We start from the raw sequence: 14,572 nt of genomic DNA, 5'->3' as shown, positions 1-14,572 counted from the left end.
CATCAGGTCGCAGGGAAAAGCAAAGACACTAGAGGCTTCTCTAGTATCTTTGGGGGAAGAGGACGTTTCCTCCACTCCTGAGTTGACCCAGGACTGATTCTCGGTCTCCCCGATACCAGATGAAGGCGGCTGGCGGGATAGCCTCAAGCGTCTGCCCACGGTCGGCACTCCCGAGGGAGGCAGCGGGCAATGCTCCTCTAGTATCTTTGGTGTAATCCATTCCAAAGATTGATCCGCTCAATCATCTTTGGTGTAATCAGTGTTATAGGGAACAGAAGGTACACAGAAATGCTGGAGAAACTCAGCGGGTGCAGCAGCATCTATCGAGCGAAGGAAATGGGCGACGTTTCGGGCCGAAACCCTTCTTCAGACTGATGGGGGGTGGGGGGGAAGAAGGAAGGAAAAAGGGAGGAGGAGGAGCCCGAGGGTGGGGGGAAGGGAGGAGATAGCTCGAGGGTTAAGGAAGGGGAGGGGACAGCAAGTGCTAGCAAAATTGGGAGAATTCAATGTTCATGCCAACCGAACGCAAGCAACCCAGGCGGAATATGAGGTGCCGTTCCTCCAATTTCCGGTGTTGCTCACTCTGGCAATGGAGGAGACCCAGGACAGAGAGGTCGGATTGGGAATGGGAGGGGGAGTTGAAGTGCTGAGCCACCGGGAGTTCAGGTAGGACTGAGCGGGAACAGTGTTTTATGGAGCATCGATCACTTCACATATTTAGTTAATATTATTGTAAATTTTATTAATATTGTAAATTACAGCTCAATAAAATGGCGTCATGTCATACCCATGTCATACTATGCTCTTTTCGCAGAGTGGCGCACCTTGCTCTGCTCTATAATCTTTGGATAATACGCTGTACAACATGTGAGTCCACACAGAGGTTGTCAGTTTCCACTTGATGATAGTGGCTTGGCCATGAGAAAGTAGGAGTAACATCTCAACTGTCTTCCAGATCTTTCTGTATGCTGGACTTACCCATAGTCTCTTGAGGCAATGTGTCAACTCTGTGTGAGGAATAATTAAAGTTCTTGAAGGAGGAGCTCTTTGCCTCGTGTTCAAGGAATAGCTTATACTGCCCAATGATATCCTCGCTATTACTCTCATTCACTAGCTTTGATTCCAGCAGGATCTTCAGGAGGAATTTCATCTTAATTGTTCTGTATTTTCTGATGCCATCTTCTCGGGGTCAAGGCAAACCATTGTCCGAGCTAAGGAGTACTGGATGGGCGATTTCTCAAGCACCTCTCCAACTGTTGTTTTAGAAAGTCTCTACATGCAATACGGAACTCCAAGGCTCTTCTGACATTGATGTTGTTGCCCCCTTTCAGTTTCTCCTCGGTAAAGAACCCCAAATCCACCTGCTTCAATTTCCAACAATTGCAAATTTGCAACAAAAGGGTAAAAGGAAGGAGAAGGTGAAGTAAACAATAATAAAGGTGGTGCAATACCCACTAAACAAAGTACACTGTCTGAAATGAAAGCTGTCATGGCTGAGCACAAAGTCAGAAGGCAAAAATATGTCAGTATTTCAGGCAATCATGTGGAAATGCACATCCATTCATATCTTGAAAATTACAAACACAATTTTCACAAAATTGTACCTGAATACTTTCAATGAAGTCCAAATTGGCTCGCTGCCTATCACCTTGAATACCAATTATTCCAGTTGATATGTCAACTATAGCATCAAAATACACTTTTGTAACTAAAAGTTGCCTTATGCAAAAGGTACTTGCACATTTTGGTCATGAAATCGTCAAGTAAATTTAACATGAATGTACCGTTAGCATTGTAGGTGTTGCTCCACGCCTACTCACCTTCCCAATAAGTGGACTCATTGTCGAATTTTATTATTTATACATAGAAGTTTAGATGCTGAAAATAATGATAATAACAATAAAAATAGTGGATCTAGACCAATACGAAATAATTATGAAAAACGATAAACTAGACATAGCCTACCTCTGCTTGTAACAGGCGGTGAGACTTCCTGTTGCCATTTGGTCCATCCATAGAGATTTGCACTAGATTCCTCAATGGCAAATCACCAAGACCCAGATGGAATTTTTCCACCATGATTTCAGATGATCCATGCCCCATAAACTGAGATCCTAGAAGAGAGGACATAATGATCCTGTTCTTTAGCTTGCGAGGGCTCTTAAAGATAGCGGAGTCAGGGGATATGGGGAGAAGGCAGGAACGGGGTATTGGTTGGGGATGATCAGCCGTGATCACATTGAATGGCGGTGCTTACTCGAACAGCCGAATGGCCTACTCCTGCACCTATTGTCTATTTAAACGCAATGTCAACAAATCTTTAAAGTGTGGTGCCAACCCAAAGATAGATAAATAGGAGGTTTTTTCCTCACCATAGTGAAGCCTGCAGGCTATCTCGCTATCAGGAAACATCACCCTGAACAGTTCACCCGCATCCTCAGATGATTCGTAACTATTGTGTGCTGTCACGTGCCTCAATAGCCACCGTTATCCGGCTTTTAATGTATCCATGTTGCTGGCTAATGACGCTGGAGCTGATCGTGCATGGGGCTTGCTACTCGGTGGTATAGTCCCCGAGTCTGATGAGGATGAAGGAGCTGCATCTGGTGGTTTATGGGCAGTTGTGGGAGCGGCTGAGCTTGAGTCTCTTGTAAAGAATGATTATGATCATCTTGCTCTGGTTTTCTTCACATAGGGCAGCTAATAACTTTTGGCGTTTAGCTCCTTTTCCATGACTAGTGAGTGCCGATTCACACATGCAGGCCAAGTCTATTGTCTTATGACAGAGCCGACATTTGGCATGATGTATGTCAGCTTTAGCAATCCACTTTGGATCATGGATCCATCTAGTGTTAAACATACAACTTCCCGGCATTGCTGTTTGCTGAAATCTGTCAGTGACTGGAGAGAACTTTCATGGCCGTCATGACTTTTGTTGCATGATCATTTCCCACTCTGAATCCAAGTCTTCTCCGATCAGTAATTAGGGGCCAGCATCAGAAAAAAACTTTCTTGACTTCGTATCATACACACAAGCAACCTGGCAGCTTATGAATATGTATGTCATAGTTGTAGATCAGTAGAGACTGGTACATTCAGCAGATGGGTGCTTGAGTAGATTTATTGCATGTGCCAAGAGGATTTTTATAAGATTTGCTATAGTCGTTTCTTTCTTATTTTATTGGAAGTGAAGATGTCATTTTTGTAGAAGAAACAAGTTTAGCAGAGTACTTTCATGCCTATATTACCAGCAATGTATCACTCTAATACCTTACACGCCCCTGTAAGAGAAAATGAAATTGTCCGGTGTTCATAGACATACATACATGCATACATAGTACATGCACACAGTATAGTGCATGTACGGAGCTGGAGATTTTGAGCTCCATGGTGCATGCATGCCTTGTGCATGGGGAATGCATTGTGCCTGCAGTGTGTGTGTGTGAGCTTTCACACACTCGGAGAGAGAGAACAGTGCAGTTAATGCTTTCCGTACACTGACAATAGGTATGTTCCAGCCACGTGGTCCTACCTAGCTACACAGACTTGCCCCAGAAAGCTCCACAGTTGAAGACAACCCCCCCCCCCCCCCCCTATTTATTAGAAACACCTACATGAGCTTGAAGCTTAGATTTTACTCTTCATTATTGTATGATACATGGGGAGTCTGTGACCAGTGCTAATTTTTTAGGTGCCGGAGCTGTCAAACAGGGGCATCATTTCAGGTTTTGCTGGAGGGGCAAGCTAGTCTCCCAAAAGGGTCAAACAAGATTATAGCCTATCACTACATCCCGGTGTATAGCTAGTACAATAAAACATATAATACTTAATTTGATAATATGACAAAATATTGCACAGTTACACTCACTAACTATCATGAAATATAATTATCGAGCAAGTAAAGAAAAAGACAGTAATCATGTATTTTTGTAGGGGTGGCGGCCCAGCACCAACTCGCCCTGACCCTCCTGCAGCTCTGGGCCTTCACACTCACTCACACTCACACAGGGGTGGGAGATTGCAACCTTCACGTGGTCCGCCTGTTTCGACGAATGCAATCAACCCGGCGTGCACAATCAAATAAGATCAAAAAGAACAAGTTGTCCTACAACTTTAGGCTGTGCACGCCATACGCAAGAAGAAGACACTCACACACCCACACACCCACCCACTCACTCACTCAAACACACACTCACTCACCCATTCACTTACCCAGCGGCCAAACCTGGGCCCGGACTACCGAAACTGCCGCGGCTGCCAACTCTCACCACCTCGCCGGGCAGGGCCACTGCCGCTGTTGCCGACATTCACTGTCTCCCCGTACATGAATGCTACTGCCGCCGACCCGTATCTCTACTCCAGCCCCCACCTCAGGCCTCCACCAGCGACTCTGCCGACCCTCGCCTCTCCTCCGCCGTCAACTCACCAGCGTTCCAACCTTAGCACTAGGCCTAAGTAGCAATGTTACAAAATTTTGAGATTTTATAAATCAAGTCTGCAATTTATCCCATCAGATAAAGCATAACAATAAGTTTAATTTGACACCAAATTCACTTTCATATCTCGTATTAAAAAGGTTATGGCCATTTTCATACTCGGAAATTAGCATCTTGTTCCCTATTGATTTTCAATGGACATTACAAAAAAGCTGTGATCTTGGATAGTCAAAAGTCCATTTCTTAAGGAAAGATTAACATTTTTAAATAGCCTAAGTGTCCAAAGATTATTCACAAATAATTCACAATATAACATGATTTTTATATCTAATTTACATTAATTTATAGGCCAAATGGAAGGAATTTAGTGTTCAATTGCTGTAAATAAATGCCCATTTAAATCGGCTTTCTAGTGGGTTCCTGTGAGCGCGCTGGTTTAGAACGTTCACATCGCGCTGGATTAGCGCCCTCAAATGCCGAGAAAAATACTGCGGGATATAAAAAGCCCAAAATGAACTATTCGCTATAGATAACTTTATATACAAGGTTATATACATGCCCCATTTAATGTAAAAATAAGGTACATACCTTTAATTGTTTGCTTTATAAAACCCTGGGGCTGCGAGAGGTTGCGGAATGAGAGAGTAATTTTAAAACTATTATAACTATATTATCGAGGCTTATAAAATTAATAATACCTTTTGCGACCGGGTCTTGCAGCGATTTTTCGTTAATGATTTACTAGGCTGAACATCTGCGATTAGAACAGCCTAGTAAAAATCGCGTTTTAAACCCGCCCCCTCCAAACAGCGCCAAAATCGCGGACATGGCTTTGGGCAGATTCCCAATTACGATTCAGGTAGGTTTTGTAACATACCTAGCCTAAGCACTCCACGATGCAGACACCACGTGGTCTGACTCTGCTGGGTCCTACTGCTTCCCCACCCACCCCCCTCCTCCTTCAGTGAACATTGTTAGCAATCATATCTAACAATGTTTCCTGACTTTTACTAAAAATACACATTATAAACGATGAAAAAACGCCACATTACTCAGCATGAATTAATGGTGTTGATGGTGATAGACATAGAAACATAGACAATAGGTGCAGGAGTAGGCCATTCGTCCCTTCGAGCCTGCACCGCCATTCAATATGATCATGGCTGATCATCCAACTCAGTATCCTATCCCTGCCTTCTCTCCATACCCCCTGATCCCCTTAGCCACAAGGGCCACATCTAACTCCCTCTTAAATATAGCCAATGAACTGTGGCCTCAACTACCCTCTGTGGCAGGGTGATGTTGTTGGGGCTGTTGGTGTTGGGGCTGTTGCTGATGGTGTTGGTGTTGGTGTTGGTGTTGGTGTTGGTGTTGTTGATGTTGGGGCTGTTGGTGTTGGGGCTGTTGGTGTTGGGGCTGTTGGTGTTGGTGTTGGTGTTGTTGTTGGTGTGGTGGTGGTGTTGGTGTTGGTGTTGGTGTTGATGTTGTGTGTGTTGTTGGTGTTGGTGTTGGTGTTGTTGGTGTTGGTGTTGTTGTTGGTGTTGTTGGTGATGTGTGGTGTTGGTGGTGTTGTGTTGGTGTTGTTGGTGTTGGTGTTGTTGTGTTGTTGGTGTTGGTGTTGTTGGTGTTGGTGGTGTTGGTTGGTGTTGATGTTGTTGGTGTTGGTGTTGTGTTGGTGTTGATGGTGATGGTGTTGATGGTGTTGGTGTTGGTGTTGTTGTTGTTGGTGTTTGGTGTTGATGGTGTTGGTGGTGTTGTTGGTGTTGGTGTTGTTGTTGTTGTTGTTGGTGTTGTTGTGTTGTTGGTGTTGATGGTGTTGGTGTTGGTGTTGATGTTGATGGTGTTGGTGTTGGTGTTGGTGTTGGTGTTGGTGTGGTGTTGATGGTGTTGGTGTTGGTGTTGGTGGTGTTGGTGTTGGTGTTGTTGGTGTTGGTGTTGTGGTGTTGCTGGTGTTGTTGTTGTTGTTGTGTGTTGTTGGTGTTGTTGTTGTTGGTGTTGTGTTGGTGTTGTTGTTGGTGTTGGTGTTGTTGGTGTTGTGGTGTTGGTGTTGGTGTTGGTGTTGGTGTTGGTGGTGTTGGTGTTGATGGTGTTGGTGTTGTTGGTGTTGTTGGTGTTGTTGGTGTTGGTGTTGGTGGTGGTGGTGGTGTTGGTGTTGGTGGTGTTGGTGTTGGTGGTGTTGGTGTTGGTGTTGGTGTTGGTGTTGTGTGTTGGTGTGGTGTTGGTGTGTGTTGTGTGTGGTGTGTTGTTGTTGATGGTGTTGTTGGTGTGTTTGGTGTGGTGTTGGTGTGTGTTGTTGTTGTTGTGGTGTTGTGTGGTGTTGGTGTGTTGTGGTGTTGGTGTGGTGTTGTGTGTTGGTGTGGTGTTGTTGTGGTGTTGGTGGTGTTTGTGTTGTTTTTCTTGGTGGTGTGGGTGGTGGTGTTGTTGATGTTGATGGTGTTGTTGGTGTTGGTGTTGGTGTTGGTGTTGTTGTTGTTGATGGTGTTGTGTTGTGTGTTGGTGTTGTGTTGTGTGGTGTTGTTGTGTTGTGTGTGTTGGTGGTGGTGTTGGTGTGGTGTTGGTGTGTTGTTGATGTTTGGTGTTGGTGTTGTTGTGTTGGTGTTTTGTGTTGGTGTTGTTGTTGTTGTGTTGGTGTTGGTGTGTGTGTTGGTGTGGTGGTGGTGTTGTGTGGTGTGTTGTGTTGTGTTGGTTGTTGTTGGTGTTGGTGTTGGTGTTGTGTGTTGGTGTTGTGGTGGTGGTGGTGTTGGTGTGTGTTGGTGTTGTGGTGTGTTGTGTTGGTGTGTGTTGTTGATGTGTGTGTGGTGTGGTGTGTGGTGGTGGTGTGTGTGGTGTTGATGGTGTGGTGGGTGTGTGTGTTGGGTGTTGGTTGTGTTGGTGTTGGTGTTGTTGTGTGTTGGTGTTGTTGGTGTTGTTGGTGTTGTGTGTGTTGTTGGTGTTGGTGTGGTGTTGTTGGTGTGGTGTTGGTGTTGTGTTGTGTTGGTGTTGATGTGGTGTGTTGGTGTTGGGGCTGTTGGTGTTGGTGTTGGTGATGGTGGTGGTGGTGGTGGTGATGCTGGTGATGGTGATGGTGTTGGTGGTGGTGATGGTGTTGGTGGTGGTGTTGATGTTGTTGATGGTGTGGTGGTGTTGTTGGTGTTGGTGTTGGTGTTGGTGTTGATGGTGTTGGTGGTGGTGGTGTGGTGTTGGTGTTGGTGTTGTTGGTGTTGGTGTTGGTGTGTTGGTGTGGTGTTTTGTGTGTTGGTGTTGTGTGTTGTGTTGTTGTGTGTGTTGTGTGTGTTGGTGTTGGTGTTGGTGTGTGTTGGTGTTGGTGTGTGTGTGTTGGTGTTTGTTGTTGGTTGTTGGTGTTGGGGCTGTTGTGTTGTGTGTGGTTGTGGTGTTGGTGTTGTTGTGTTGATGGTGTTGTTGGTGTTTGGTGTGTGGTGTTGGTGTGTGTGTGTTGTGTGGTGTTGTGTGTGTGTGTGGTGTGTGTGTTGGTGTTTGTGTGTGTGTGTGTGTTGTGTTGTGTTGTGTTGGTGTTGGTGTTGGTGTTGGGGGTGATGGTGTTGGTGTTGTTGGTGTTGGTGTTGATGGTGTTGGTGTTGATGGTGTTGGTGTTGGTGTTGGTGGTGATGGTGTTGGTGGTGATGTTGTTGATGTTGATGTTGTTGGCGTTGGTGTTGTTGGTGTTGATGGTGTTGGTGTTGGTGTTGGGGCTGTTGGTATTGTTGGTGTTGTTGGTGTTGTTGGTGTTGGTGTTGTTGATGTTGATGGTGTTGGTGTTGGTGTTGTTGGTGTTGTTGGTGGTGATGGTGTTGGTGGTGTTGTTGTTGGTGTTGGGGTTGTTGTTGGTGTTGTGTGGTGTTGTGGTGTTGGTGTTGGTTGGTGTTGGTGTTGTTGGTGTTGTGTGTTGTTGATGTTGATGGTGTTGGTGTGTGTGTGGTGTTGGTGTGTGGTGTGTTGGGTGCTGTTGGTGTTGTTTTGTGGGTGGTGGTGTTGGTGTTGGTGTTGTGTGTTGTGTGTGTTGGTGTTGTGTTGGTGTTGTGTTGGTGTGGTGTGGTGTGGTGGTGTTGTTGGTGTGTTGGTGTGTGTGGTGTTGGTGTTGGGGTTGGTGTGTTGGTGTTGGTGTTGGGGTGTTGGTGTTGGTGTTGTTGTTGTTGATGTCAATAGTCAATACTCTATTTAATTGTCATTTGGACCCCTGGAGGTCCAAATGAAATGCCGTTTCTGCAGCCATACATTACACACAAAGAGACCCAAGACACAACATAATTTACATTGTACATAAACATCCATTGGTGTATGTGTGATGGAAGTGCCAAATAAACTTATCTCTGGGTGCACTGTTTCCCCCCCCCCCCCCCCCCATGTCAGTCAAAGGTTGTGGCTGGTGATGGCGATTGTGTGTGTGGCCATTTTTTGCCACGCCGGGTGTGTGCGAGGTGTGTGTTGGTGTGTTGTTGGTGGTGTTGGTGTTGGTGTTGGTGTTGGTGTTGATGGTGATGGTGGTGTGTGGTGTTGGTGTTGTTGGTGTTGTTGGGGGTGTTGGTGTTGGTGTTGGTGTTGGGTGGTGTTGGTGGTGGGGTTGGTGGTGGTGGTGGTGGTTGTTGGTGTTGGGGGTGGTGGTGTTGGTGTTGGTGTTGGTGGCGGTGGTGTTGGTGGTGGTGTGGTGATGGTGTTGATGGTGGTGATGGTGTGGATGGTGGAGAGGGTGTGGATGGTGGAGAGGGTGTGGAGGGTGGAGATGGTGGTGATGGGGGAGAGGGTGGTGATGGGGGAGATGGTGGAGTTGGTGTTGATGGTGATGGTGTGTTGATGGTGATGGTGTTGATGGTGTTGGTGTTGTTGGTGTTGGGGGTGATGGTGTTGGTGTTGGTGTTGGTGTTGATGGTGTTGGTGTTGGTGTTGATGGTGTTGGGGCTGTTGGTGTTGGTGTTGATGGTGTTGATGGTGTTGGTGTTGGTGTTGGTGTTGGTGTTGGTGTTGGTGTTGGTGTTGATGTTGGTGTTTGGTGTTGGGGCTGTTGGTGTTGGGGAGTTGGTGTTGGTGTTGATGGTGTTGGTGTTGTTGGTGTTGGTGTTGATGGTGTTGGTGGTGTTGGTGTTGGGGCTGTTGGTGTTGGTGTTGGTGATGGTGTTGGTGTTGGGGCCTCCTCTATAATATTCGGTGTACAGAGACTGGGGGAGGGAACGGCGTGACGGATCGACGACGAGCGGCGGGGGCGGGAGTTACCTCAGGCCCGGGGCGGGGGCGAGCGTCGGCCGGCGTGATGACGCAGTGAGCGCGGCGCAACGTGACGTCGAGGAGCGTCGTGACGTGACGTGGCGTGACGTGAGGACGCGGGCCCCTTGCCCCTCCCCCACCGGAGCCGCCTCGAGTCGAGTGGAGTCAAGGCCGACACAGGCGGCGGGAAGCGGCGGCGGCGAGAGTTGGGCCTATGGCGGCCCCCGGCAGGCAGTGAGTGACCGACCGGCGGGAGGGAGCGGCCCCGGGGCCCTGTGTGTGTGTGTGTGGGGGGAGAGGGAGAGGGAATCCGTAACCCGGGGCCTGTGGAATTGGGTGGGGACAATGCCATTTACATCCAGTGTAGTTTATGTAACTCCAGCAACTCCCTCATATCCCTTTTTAAATTATATTTTGGAGCCACACAACACAGACACAGGTCCAGCATCTACAGAGAGATGGAATGGGTGGCGTTTCGGGTCGAGACCCTTCTTCATGTTGTAAACCTGCCTCTGCAGTTGCGTCCAACACTGTAAACAGGCCCTTCGGCCCAACATAGAAATATAGAAATTAGGTGCAGGAGTAGAGGCCATTCGGCCCTTCGAGCCTGCACCGCCATTCAATATGATCATGGCTGATCATCCAACTCAGTATCCTGTACCTGCCTTCTCTCTCCATACCCTCTGATCCCCTTGGCCACAAGGGCCACATCTAACTCCCTCTTAAATATAGCCAATGAACTGTGGCCTCAACTACCCTCTGTGGCAGAGAGTTCCAGAGATTCACCACTCACTCTCTGTGTGAAAAAAGTTCTTCTCATCTCGGTTTTAATGTCTCTGGAATTCTCTGCCACAGAAGGTAGTTGAGGCCACAGTTCATTGGCTATATTTAAGAGGGAGTTAGATGTGGCCCTTGTGGCTAAAGGGATCAGGGGGTATGGAGAGAAGGCAGGTACAGGATACTGAGTTGGATGATCAGCCATGATCATATTGAATGGCGAATGGTGCAGGCTCGAAGGGCCAAATGAACTACTCCTGCACCTATTTTCTATGTTTCTAACATGTCCACGGCAACCGTGATGCCCCAGAGAGACTAGTTCCATTTGTCCCGTATCCCTCTAAGCTTCTCCGATCCAAGGGACAGATCTTGAGTTGTGTAGGAAGGAACTGCAGCTGTTGGATTACACTGAAGATAAACACAAAATGCTGGAGTAACTCAGCGGACCTTGACCCATAACATCATCTACCAATTCCCTTCACGACGGGTGGTGCAGTGGTAGAGTTGCTGCCTAACGGCGCCAGAGACCCGGGTTCGATCCTGACTACGGGTGCCGTCTGTGCGGAGTTTGTAAGTTCTCCCCGTGACCTGCGTGGGTTTTCTCCAGGTGCTCTGGTTTCCTCCCACATTCTAACGACGTACAGATTTATAGGTTAATTGGCTTCTGTAAATTGTATGTAGTATAGTGCTATGTAGGATAGTGCTATAAGAGCCTGTTACCATGCTGTTCATCTAAAGTCTAAGTAAAGTCTAAAAATGCTGCCTGACTTGCTCAGTTCCTCCAGCACTTTGTGTTTTGCTCATGATTCCAGCATTTATAATCTTCCAGCTTCTTGATTAGTATAGTTGTCCGGGGTTATGGAGAGAAGGCAGGAGAAAGGGGTTGAGAGAAAGAGATCCGCCATGATTGAATGGTGGAATAGACTTGATAGGCTGAATGGCCTAATTCTTCTCCTATAATGTTTTTTTGCAGTTCCTTGTGTGTATCATTTTTAAAAGGTGCTGTTTGTGTGTTCATAAGTTTAGTATTGAGTAGTTTTTGCAATGGCAGAAGGTTATAGGTTTAACACTGCCAAAAACACCTACAAAGCCCTCCACCATCTGGCCCCTCCATATCTCACTGACCTCTCCCCCTACCAACCCTCACGGTCCCTCAGATCCACATCAGCCGGTCTCCTCTCCATCCACGTCCAACCTCCGCAGTTTTGGGGACAGAGCCTTCTCCAGGGCAGCTCCCAGGCTCTGGAACTCCCTCCCCCAACTGATCCGTAATTCCGTGTCCCTCACCATCTTCCAGTCCCGCCTCAAGACCCATCTCTTCACCTCTGCCTATCCTTAGTCCCACGTCCCCCTCCCTTTTCATCTGTGCATTAATTGCCTCGTATTGTGTTTTGAATTGAATTCTGTCTTTACTTTGTATACTACTCATGTTTCTACTATTTATTTAATTCCCCTTACATGTTTTTCCTCTACCTGCTAAATTTTTGTAAGGTGTTCTTGAGACTCTTGAAAGGCGCCCATAAATAAAATGTATTATTATTAATATTATAACTCTGACCCTAGGAAAATAAAATGGAGTCCTAGTGTGTGTTTGAACACTGGGCAGAATAATTGGAGGATTACATAATTAATACATTTCTCATTCTATGCCAATTCTTTGCTATCCCAGTTCCGACAAATCTCCTTTTACCTGTCACCATAAGTTTATTGACTTCCAGATAGTTAGGTATCACCTTAGTATCTTAAAAAAATATATTAAAACCTTACATTTTTCTTTCCAGAAAAAAAAGATTGATATGATTCTCGGTTCGAGAGATAAATTGCTTAATGTGCAAGAAGTCCTAGGGTCAAACCCTGGACGAGTACCCAGTGTACAAAATCATGAGAGGAATAGACATACAATAGAGGGTAAACACACAAGAGTCTCTTATCCAGAGTAAGAACCCAAGGAGGTTACACAGAAAAGCTGGAGAAACTCAGCGGGTGCAGCAGCATCTATGGAGCGAAGGAAATAGGCAACGTTTCGGGCCGAAACCCTTCTTCAGACTGATCAGGGGTGGGGGTGGGTGGGGACAAGAAAGGGAAAAGGAGGAGTAGCCGGAAGGCTGGAGGGTGGGAGGAGACAGCAGGGGAGCTGAGGAAGGGGAGGAGACAGCAAGGACTAACAGAATTGGGAGAAGTCGATGTTCATGCCCCCGGGGTGCAGACTCCCCAAACGGAATATGAGGTGCTGTTCCTCCAATTTCCGGTGCTGCTCGCTGTGGCCATGGAGGAGACCCAGGACAGAGAGGTCGGAGGCGGAGTGGGAGGGGGAGTTGAAGTGCTGAGCCACCGGGAGGTCAGCTTGGTTATTGCGGACCGAGCCTTCGCTCCATAGATGCTCCGCTTGGTCTCACCCGCTGAGTTTCTCCAGCTTTTCTATGTAACCTTCGATTCTCCAGCATCTGCAGTTCCCTCTTAAACACTAAGAACCCAAGGACATAGGTTTAAGGTGAGGGGGGAAAGATTTATTAGGAACCTGCAGGGCAACTTTTTCTCACAAAGGGTGGTGGGTGTATGGAACGAGCTGCCAGAGGAGGTAGTTGAGGCAGGTACTATTGCAACGTTTAAGAAACATACACAGGTACATGGATATGATAGGTTTAGAGGGATATGGGCCAAAGGTAGGCAGGTGGGACGAGTGTAGATGGGAGATACTAGAATTCCTTCACTAAACCTCACGGCCTCTGCAGCCTTCTTTCTGCCCTTAAATGATCACCATTCGGTGTAGGCAAGTTGGGCCAAAGGGCCTGTTTCCGCTGTATGTCTCTATGACCTTATTTCTGATTGTATTATCAAGGAACTGCAGATACTGGTTTTACACCAAAGATATTTAGTTCATTATTGCCGTGGTACAGTGAAAAGGTTTTGTTTGCATACTATCCAGTGAATAGAAAGACAATCAAGCCATCTACAGTGCAGGGATAAAGGGTACAAAGAGGCACAACATGCTGGAGTTACTCAGTGGGTCAGGGAGCATCTCTGAAGAACATAGATAGGTGACGTTTCAGGTCTCTGGCACTGTGAGGGGCAGCAGTTCTACCTGCTGTGCCACTGTGCTGCCCAAAGGCTGGTGTGTGGGCAATATGGAATATCAGTAGAGAACTCAGCAATTTTAAAGCATTTGTCCACCCTTGGCTGGATCATAAGGAATAGGGGTAGAATTAGACCCATCAAGTCTACTCCGCCATTCAATCATGGCTGATTTATCTCTCCCTCCTAACCCCATTCTCCTGCCTTCTCCCCATAACCTCTGACACCCGTACTAATCAAGAATCTATCTCTGCCTTAAAAATATCCACAGACTTGGTCTCCACAGCCTTCTGTAGCAAAGAAGGCTGATGTTAGATCTCTGAATTAATTGGCAAGGTGCTCCAGTGCGGCATCAGACATTATGACAAACACCTAGGTTCAGTGCAGGTTCAATGGCCACTCCTACACTATCAATGAATTTGCCTTTCAGATGCTGATACTGTACTAGTGACAGTATTTAAGTAAACTTCTGTTTCTTGGACAGCGTTTCCTCCTACAAATGGCACTAAAAATGCTGTTTTTTTTAGAAGATACCACATAATAAACATTTGTAGGGTACAAGATTAAAGGAACGGAGGCAATTTAAGGCTCCCTTGGTATTGAGATTGTTATGTATGGATTATTGGTTCGAGGAGCAGAATAAGGCCATTCGGCCTACCTCATCTACCCTGCCATTCAATCATGGCTGATCTATCTTTCCCCCTCACCCCTGTTCTCCTTCCTTCTCCCCATAACCCCTGACAACCGTACAACTCGAGCATCTGTCAATCTCCCCCTTAAAATATCCATTGAAGGCCTGCATATCTGTCTGGCAATGAATTCCACAGATTCACCACCCTCTGACTAAAGAAATCCCTCTCTTCTTCCTAAAGGTACATCCTTTTAGAAGACTCTTCCACTAGTGGAACATCCTCTCCACATTCACTCTATCCAAGCTATTCACTCTGTATTGGAATAGGAGGGCAGTTTTGTGATAACTACTGAAGTTGATTGTAATACGCGTTCGAGGGCCAGAGACAGACTGAGAAAATTTATCATAGCTAGCGTTTTTCAGTGTGGATAAATTTGAGTTTGGAGCAGTTGTGGAACAG

General features: G+C 46.7%; 1 protein-coding gene and 1 long non-coding RNA gene across 2 annotated transcripts in view; one reads left to right on the top strand and one right to left on the bottom strand.

Moving 5' to 3' along the window:
• On the bottom strand, positions 1-9,691 carry LOC129710872 (uncharacterized). Its single transcript, XR_008725742.1, has 4 exons — positions 9,642-9,691; positions 1,966-2,114; positions 1,821-1,878; positions 1-1,364 (listed from the first exon to the last, which is right to left on the bottom strand). It is a non-coding gene; the product is annotated as an uncharacterized LOC129710872 (long non-coding RNA).
• Positions 9,692-9,732: 41 nt separating this feature from the next.
• Positions 9,733-14,572, top strand: part of nsrp1 (nuclear speckle splicing regulatory protein 1) — a 32,139-nt gene continuing 27,299 nt past the window's right edge. The window contains exon 1 of the mRNA XM_055658162.1: positions 9,733-9,866. Within this exon, the coding sequence (XP_055514137.1) occupies positions 9,847-9,866 (20 nt within the window). The 5' untranslated portion in view covers positions 9,733-9,846. The remainder of the gene's footprint in view (positions 9,867-14,572) is intronic.

Source organism: Leucoraja erinacea, chromosome 28 (genome assembly GCF_028641065.1).
Source record: "Leucoraja erinacea ecotype New England chromosome 28, Leri_hhj_1, whole genome shotgun sequence".
In the NCBI taxonomy this organism is placed as follows: Eukaryota; Metazoa; Chordata; class Chondrichthyes; order Rajiformes; family Rajidae; genus Leucoraja; species Leucoraja erinaceus.
Note: the sequence above shows the minus strand (reverse complement) of the source record. Positions and strands in the feature narration are given on the sequence as shown.